Source organism: Emys orbicularis, chromosome 8, assembly GCF_028017835.1.
Source record: "Emys orbicularis isolate rEmyOrb1 chromosome 8, rEmyOrb1.hap1, whole genome shotgun sequence".
In the NCBI taxonomy this organism is placed as follows: Eukaryota; Metazoa; Chordata; order Testudines; family Emydidae; genus Emys; species Emys orbicularis.
The window spans coordinates 110,874,203-110,882,424 of record NC_088690.1 but is presented as its reverse complement, the minus strand read 5'-3'; the positions used below and the strand labels follow the sequence as shown (position 1 = coordinate 110,882,424).

The 8,222-nt window shown below is 49.7% G+C and overlaps 1 protein-coding gene across 1 annotated transcript; it reads left to right on the top strand.

Annotated features, from left to right (window-relative positions):
• Positions 1-1,063: 1,063 nt before the first annotated feature.
• MED7 (mediator complex subunit 7) lies at positions 1,064-5,362 on the top strand. The gene is made up of 2 exons (XM_065409493.1): positions 1,064-1,117; positions 3,984-5,362. The coding sequence occupies exon 2, from the start codon at positions 4,002-4,004 to the stop codon at positions 4,692-4,694; it is 693 nt and encodes a 230-aa protein (XP_065265565.1). The 5' UTR covers positions 1,064-1,117; positions 3,984-4,001; the 3' UTR covers positions 4,695-5,362.
• Positions 5,363-8,222: the final 2,860 nt, after the last annotated feature.

Here is an 8,222-nt window from a genome sequence, read left to right as displayed (position 1 = left end):
AAGCTAGCCAAATTCAGACTGGAAATAAGGTGTACATTTTTAACGGCGAGAGTAGGGTTGCCAAGCCTTCAGGATTGTCCCGGGCTCTCCAGGAACTAAAGATTAACCTTTAATTAAAGATTATGTCATGTGATGAAACCTCCAGGTTTCATCCAACCAAAATTGGCAACCCTAGGTGAAAATAATGAACCAGTGGAACAATTTACTGGGGGTCGAGGTGGGTTCTCCATCACTGACCATTTTACAATCAAAACTGGATGTTTTTCCTACAAGATCTGGCTTAGGAATTCTTTGGGGGCAGTTCTCACACGGGGTCAGACCAAATGATCTGGTCGCTGCTTAGGGTGACCAGATGTCCCGATTTTATAGGGACAGTCCCGATTTTGGGGTCTTTTTCTTATATAGGCTCCTATTACCCCCCACCCCCGTCCCAATTTTTCACATTTGCTGTTTGGTCACCCTATCCCTGATGGCCCTGGCCTCTGGGACTCTGGGCAAGCAGTCTGGAGCAGAGATGAAAACAAGTGGGGGGACCTGCTTTGGCCTGGGAGGTGGGAGCTCCCGGCCCCCCACCACTGGGGCATTCGGCTCAGGCGCCCCTCGCGGGCCACACGCATTCACCCCCCACTGGCCAGGAGCAGGAGGGTGCCCAGCTGTAGGAAGCTGCCAGGGCTCCTGAGGTGCAAGTGCAACTAAGGGGGGGCTTTGGGGGTGCAATGGGGGGCAGGGTTGGAGGGAGGGCTAGTCACACAAATCCCCCCCCCCCTTTGTGACTCTGCCCTTTGCCCTGTGGAGATGGCCCCAGAGAGGGATACTGAGCCATACACCCCGTGCGCATGCGCGCCAAGCACAGCTCCCTCACTCCCCCGTTGGCATCCACTCCCAGCATGCTCCGCGCTGCCTCGGCAAAGGGGCGGGGCAGGTCTGTTACTGGCGTTGGGAAGAGCCAGTCAAACGGCGACGTCTCCGCCCCACGGCGGTCCCTGCGAGCCAATGGGAGAAGGAAGGGCGCAGCGGTCGCCGGAAGTGAGTGCGGGACGGAGCGGTGGGGGCCGGCGGGAGGCTGCGCTCATCTCTGCGGCCGGGCCGGGCAGGGGAGCAGCCGCCGAGGCACCAGGTGAGCGCCGCGTCCGAGGGGCCTGCACGTGGAGAGCCCCGCCCCCCCAAGCGCCACAGAGCTCGGCCCCTGGGGTCCCCCAGAGCCCCCTCCCTCCCAAGCACCACAGAGCTCATCCCCGCCCCCCCCGGGCACCCTAGAGCCCCCCCCGGGCACCCTAGAGAGCCCCGCCCTCCCAAGCGCCACAGAGCTCATCCCCGCCCCCCCGGGCACCCTAGAGCCCCCCCCGCCCGGGCACCGCAGAGCCCCGCCCCCCCAAGCGCCACAGAGCTCGGTCCCCCAGAGCCCCCTCCCTCCCAAGCACCACAGAGCTCATCCCCCCCCCGCCCGGGCACCCTAGAGCCCCCCCCGCCCGGGCACCGCAGAGCCCCGCCCCCCCAAGCGCCACAGAGCTCGGCCCCCCGGGGTCCCCCAGAGCCCCCTCCCCCCAAGCGCCACAGAGCTCACCCCCGCCCCCCCGGGCACCCTAGAGCCCCCCCCGCCCGGGCACCGCAGAGCCCCGCCCCCCCAAGCGCCACAGAGCTCGGTCCCCCAGAGCCCCCTCCCTCCCAAGCACCACAGAGCTCATCCCCGCCCCCCCGGGCACCCTAGAGCCCCCCCCGCCCGGGCACCGCAGAGCCCCGCCCCCCCAAGCGCCACAGAGCTCGGTCCCCCAGAGCCCCCTCCCTCCCAAGCACCACAGAGCTCATCCCCGCCCCCCCGGGCACCCTAGAGCCCCCCCCGCCCGGGCACCGCAGAGCCCCGCCCCCCCAAGCGCCACAGAGCTCGGCCCCCCGGGGTCCCCCAGAGCCCCCTCCCCCCAAGCGCCACAGAGCTCACCCCCGCCCCCCCGGGCACCCTAGAGCCCCCCCCGCCCGGGCACCGCAGAGCCCCGCCCCCCCAAGCGCCACAGAGCTCGGCCCCCCGGGGTCCCCCAGAGCCCCCTCCCTCCCAAGCACCACAGAGCTCATCCCCGCCCCCCCGGGCACCCTAGAGCCCCCCCCCGGGCACCCTAGAGAGCCCCGCCCCCCCAAGCGCCACAGAGCTCGGCCCCTGGGGTCCCCCAGAGCCCCCTCTCCCAAGCACCACAGAGCTCATCCCCGCCCCCCCGGGCACCCTAGAGCCCCCCCCCCCCCGCCCGGGCACCGCAGAGCCCCGCCCCCCCAAGCGCCACAGAGCTCGGCCCCCCCCGCCCGGGCACCCAAAGCCCCCGCCCCCCCAAGCGCCACAGAGCTCGCCCCCCCGGCTCCCTCCGGGCACCCTAGAGACCCCCGCCCCCCCCAAGCGCCACAGAGCTCACCCCTGCCCCCCCGGGCACCCTAGAGACCCCCGCCCCCCCAAGCGCCACAGAGCTCGCCCCCTGGGGTCCCCCAGAGCCCCCTCCCTCCCAAGCACTACAGAGCTCATCCCCGCCCCCCCGGGCACCCTAGAGCCCGCCCCTCCGGGCCCCCCAGAGCTTGCCCCCCTGTTCCCCCTGGACACCCTAGAGCCCGCCCCCCCCGGGCACCCTAGAGCCCACCCCATCCCTTGGGGCACCACAGAGCCTGCTCCTCCCGCCGCCTTGCACCACAGAGCCCAGCCACCTTTCTCTCTCTCTCCCTTCCCCCCCCCCCAATGGCTCCCTCTGGGCACCCTAGAGCCCGCCCCCTCCCCTCTGCACCACAGAGCCCAGCCGCCCTCCCCACACACGCACCCATGGCCCCAGGCAGGTACCTGGCAGCTGTGTCTGGGGCCCGCCTAAGATGTACAGGGCCTGGCGCCTGAAGCACTGTGCAGCTCGCAACCTCTAGTGGTTTCTCCTCACTCCCCCGCATGCAGCCTGGGGCACAGAGAGGGGTGCAGTGACTTGCCTCAGGTCAGGCAGGAAATGAGTGGAGAGGTGGGCGATTACACCCGGGTGTCCTTGGTGCCAGGCGAATGCCCTAACCCCTGTACCACCCTTCCCTGGGCTGGGGCTTTGCTCCCTGCTGACAAGGGCTTGGGGATGCTCTCTGGGGATGGGGGCGGCCTGTCACTGCCCAGGGGAGACCATTTCAGGGTGGCATGTTGTCGACTCAGTGCCCTAGCCTCACTCGCAAGGATGAGAGTTGGGGATACTCCCTCATTTGGGATCCTTATAAAGGGGAGGGTTTAAAGTTTGTCTTTTTAAGGGGAGTTATGCTGTGTCTGTTTTTAAATTGATCCTTGGAGTGACTCCTCCAAAGCTGGGGGCTGTGTGGTCAGGGGGCTGGTAATGGATATGATGGAGCCTTTTATCTTTGATGTGGCTTAAGGTGGCAGGAATGGAAAGTGCCTACATCTGACGGCTGCTTACTGGCCTGTGTGAAATTTAGGAAGGTTTCTGCCTCGTTTGTAGTGGACAAGTGTCTGACTCTCAAAAAACACCAAACATAGCACCCTCATCTACAGGCCGAGCAGAGATCCCAAGCGCTGAATGAGTGTCAAGCCTGAACCCTACTTTCACCTCAAGAAGCCCTTTGAGACCAGGGTACATTAACTAGTGGGAGAAAAGCTTGCTCTGTTTCTAATGTTGCTATACCTGTTCTGTGGATAAACAGAGAACTTCAGATTGTAATTTTGATAGACCAGTCCCTACCATGGTTGGTAAATACTAAATTTGGATCTAAAGAACAACGCTGGTTGTAAAAATGTATCTTGTAGCATTTATAGTAGTCCATTTTCCTGTAGTTGCCAGCATAAGAAGTTATTAAAGAAATCACTGTTAATATTGAAAGCCAAGAGATCTTGATGGGACAGGTGGTATCTTTCTAGCAGTGACCTCACATCACATTTGCTGAAAGGGGTAGCTTTCTAAACTATATTTAGATATGCTGTAAAACTAATTTATAACTAGCCGAATCCTACATTTTTATGGGTTATTCCACAGGTACTTTCATCCGCCACAATGGGGGAACCTCAGCAAGTGAGTGCTCTCCCTCCACCTCCAATGCAGTATATAAAGGAATATACAGATGAAAATATTCGGAAAGGTCTAGCCCCTAAGCCTCCACCACCTGTGAAAGACAGCTACATGATGTTTGGTAACCAATTCCAGTGTGATGATCTCATTATTCGACCCTTGGAAAGCCAAGGCATTGAACGATTGCATCCCATGCAGTTTGACCACAAAAAGGAACTAAGGAAACTCAATATGTCTATCCTGATAAACTTTTTGGACCTCTTGGATATCTTGATAAGGAGCCCAGGCAGCATAAAACGGGAGGAGAAACTGGAAGACTTAAAACTGCTTTTTGTCCATGTCCATCATCTTATAAATGAATATCGACCCCACCAAGCCAGGGAGACGCTAAGGGTTATGATGGAGGTGCAGAAACGTCAGCGTTTGGAGACTGCTGAGAGGTTTCAGAAGCATTTAGAGCGAGTTGTAGAAATGATCCAGAACTGCCTGGCCTCCTTACCTGACGATTTGCCTCATTCAGAGGGAGGGATGAGGTTAAAAACTGAACCCATGGAAATTGATGACCGCAACAGTTGTATTGGACAGAATGAACAGCAGAGAGAGAGCGCTGGCTGCAAGAAAGATCAGGTTTTAGACAAAGATGCTGCTATGTGTAGCATTATTGATGAAATGACATGAAAAGACACTTTTGTAATTGTATAAAGTTCTTGGAGGCAAGAAGTGGACTTGATGCTAGAGGTCATATGGTGTGGGGTTTTTGATTTATTTTTCTTCTGCTTTTGGTGTCTATGTAAATAAACAATCACGGAATTTAGTGTATATAAAATAACCCAGAAGTCTTATTTTTGTAGTCCTAGGTAAGGATTTTGCAGGTGACCAAACAAACAGAAGCATTGCTTGATATTTTGTAGATGCAATTTGTATGGTGTGCTGTTCAGAACAAAAAAGAATAAGTCTTATACTATTTTGTTGAAACAAGTGCATCACGTCAGTTGAAGTAAGCTTTATTCCGTGGCTTTATTATATTTTCAATCACTCATTTGCTGGTTTTATAGATGCACTTATTTTATGAATTTCCATGAAATATGGGATTGAGAAAAGATCAGTCTCTGCAGGGAATCTGGAGTTGACAATTTCAAATAAGTTAAAGGTACCTTGTAAAAATGTTATGGTAAATAACTATAAAACTATATTCTGGTATAAAAGATGGGTTTATTATTATTACTGACAATGTTGGTAGGTCAAAATTTAATTCTCTCCTTTTTAGTTTTGTAAAGTCAATATAATTGTCTAAAAGAATGCTCACTTTAGTGGCTTAAAAATTTAGTGTTGGTAGCCTAACACTCATAAGTAACTCTACAATAAACTCTGTGCAGGAGACAGTCCTGGTAACAAAATAGATTTAAACTTTCCAAGGACTAATGAGCAGTAATTCTTTTAAAACAGGAGATTCCTAGATACTCACTCCTTTAAACATAACAAGGAATATTCTTTAAATGCTAACTCTTTATTAAATGTGCACGTTCACTGAAAATACCTGAAGTGAGAGCACTCGCCACTTCCCTCTTAGCCAGGATCAAGACACAGAATCAAGCCCCGTGTAAAGACAGGAGGATTTAACCAATATTTTTTTAGTATTCATTATTTTCATCTTGAGAGCACTAACAAATTAATCCCAGCAATTTGTACAAAGACTTTACAGTCTGTTTTGAATGAAACCTAATCTAATTCCTTTCAGTGACTGAGAGGTGAGTCAGGCGCTGGTACAGTACAATTGTTCAACAACAACAAAACCTTTTTGTGCATCTATTTTTCAGAATGTTGCAGCCTCCCCTTATCCTTCTCACATGCTAGATTCCGTGTGTGCACTAGTATATATCCATGACCTTTTTTTTTTTTTTTTCTCTTGTTCCTTTTAGAAACATCATAGACTTTCAGGGAGTAATGTCAGTGCAATATCCATGCCCTTTGAAATGAAACATCATTGAGTACTATTTCCCAACTGAAACTAGAGAAGCATACATGTTACTCCTACCCACTTATCCTCTAATAGCATGCAGGCAGGAAAAACAGGAAGGTTTTAAAATCAAAACTTACCTTTGCAAACAGATGAAAAGACTTTTCAGACTTCAAAACCCCTTGAGACTTGTCTCTGATTAAATGCTTTGTTTTTAAAAATTTCACCCACTGTATCTTGCGCTTAATGACGGATTCAAGTCATTTCAATGAAGTTGTACATAATATATTTTTTGGTGCAAATTCTAGTGGATGCAAAAACTTCCTAGGTTGACACTGTTGTAAAATGAAGACCTTCAACCATGATCCTCCTCCCATTGGAGTCAATGAGAAATGTTGACACTAAGTTCAGTAGGAGCAGGATCACACACTTCAATCACAAAAGTACACTGCTAGCAGTGATGAAGTGCCTCAATTGCTGTAGTGAGTTGAGGCCCATGCCCACCTCTGCTGCCTCTGCCAGTAGAGTCACCAGTCACCATGGCGATCTTTATCTTGTGGACAGTTGCTGAAATTAAACAATGCTTTTAATAAGTTTGTAGCAGATAGTGTTGAAATAAAGGTAATTCAACTGAAGAATCTATTAACCTGTGCTTTCTGTATAAAATGAATATCTGGGTAAGCTCTTTATTTAGTTCTTAACCCTGATTAGAGAGGTCTGGAAGTGTTTGGTTATAGCTAACAAGAATGACTAGATCCTGAACTTTGACATTTAAGGTTCAAAACCAAATGGCGTATGTCTAATCATACTTGCTCATTTATTAAAGTGCCCAATATCTCTTTTGGGTTTCAAAGGTTGTCTATGCTTAGTGGTTTCAAGGAAGCTGTAAATAACAATTTTGCACTACTCTAACTCCTTAGCTAAGAAAATGTTAAGATGGGTGGTTCAGAAATACGTTTTGTTAATTTAAATCTATGGTCAAGATTTAATTTAATTCTAAGAAATCTAGTACGCAGTCATGTAACATGATTACTGAAATTTTTGGGGGATAAAAAGTGATGTGTGTAATTTTAAGATCATACAATAAAGCTTCTCATCTAGTAACAGACATTTTATATAGTCACTACTGAACCTTTGAGGAGAGATGAGAAGAAAGCAGCATTTCCCATCAAGATTCCACCAGAAAAATGAAAAAAGTAAACCTTGGGCCAGCTTTACAAAGGTATTCAGGTGCATAAAGATCCAGACAGGCAGCTAGTAGGAATTTCAAAAGCACCTCCTAAGCAGGATACGTGTTTAAGTCCTATCGAAAAATCTTTCAAAATCTGGCCACCTAGCCACATTTGGCTGTACAAAATGAAACAATTGAGCAATAACTGAAAACTACTGTTCTTATCTGAGGTCAAGATGGCTTTCAGCTTATGCTGTGTAATTTAACCTTTTTAATGATATGCCTTCTAAAGTGCTAATGGGAAACATTTGCAGTTACTCTACCTGAGTCCTAACGTTTCTAAAAATATAACACCACTCCTAGGATCACATAATACGCTATCAGATCTTTATATGGGCATCAAACAGTATTGATGGTTAGGGTCAACAGATTTATGGGATGGTTTGCCTTGTTTACTGCCCCCTGCCCATTCTTGATAAATACCTTTTAAAGTCTTGGGCTCAAACACATTTAAAAATGCATTCTGGAAATACTGCACTCCTTGTTCCCTGTTGAAGAGAAAGATGCACTGGTCCTGTGAAGTTGTCCAGTAAGCCATTGTAATTACCCATTACTTGAGTGTTTGTTTAATAACATTACAGCAGTTTAGCAGGTGGAGTTTTCCAAAAATTTTTGGTGACCTATAGACTTACCTGGATGATTAATAATCTGCTGCAAAAATACTGTGATCAATCTATGTTCCACCACATGGAAGTAGCCAAAATTATATTTAATCAAAAAATTAATAATTTGAGGTATGTTTTGGGGTAATTTAAATGATAAAAACTACGGAATCGATTAAAAAATACTGATTTTTCTCCTAAGAACTCTCTAGCCCTGTCTCCTTTTCCTCTTCCATTCTGCAGTACATATTAGGATAATCACTTTTTTGATATCTATGCAATGCAGCTAAGCAAAAGGGGAAAATGGGCAGAGAACTATCAAAAATATTCTACCATCCACCATTGTTTTGGAGCCAGTGCCGGTCTCCTTCATATTATTTGATGTAATGTAGTTTTCTTGTGAATTCAGTTTCCTT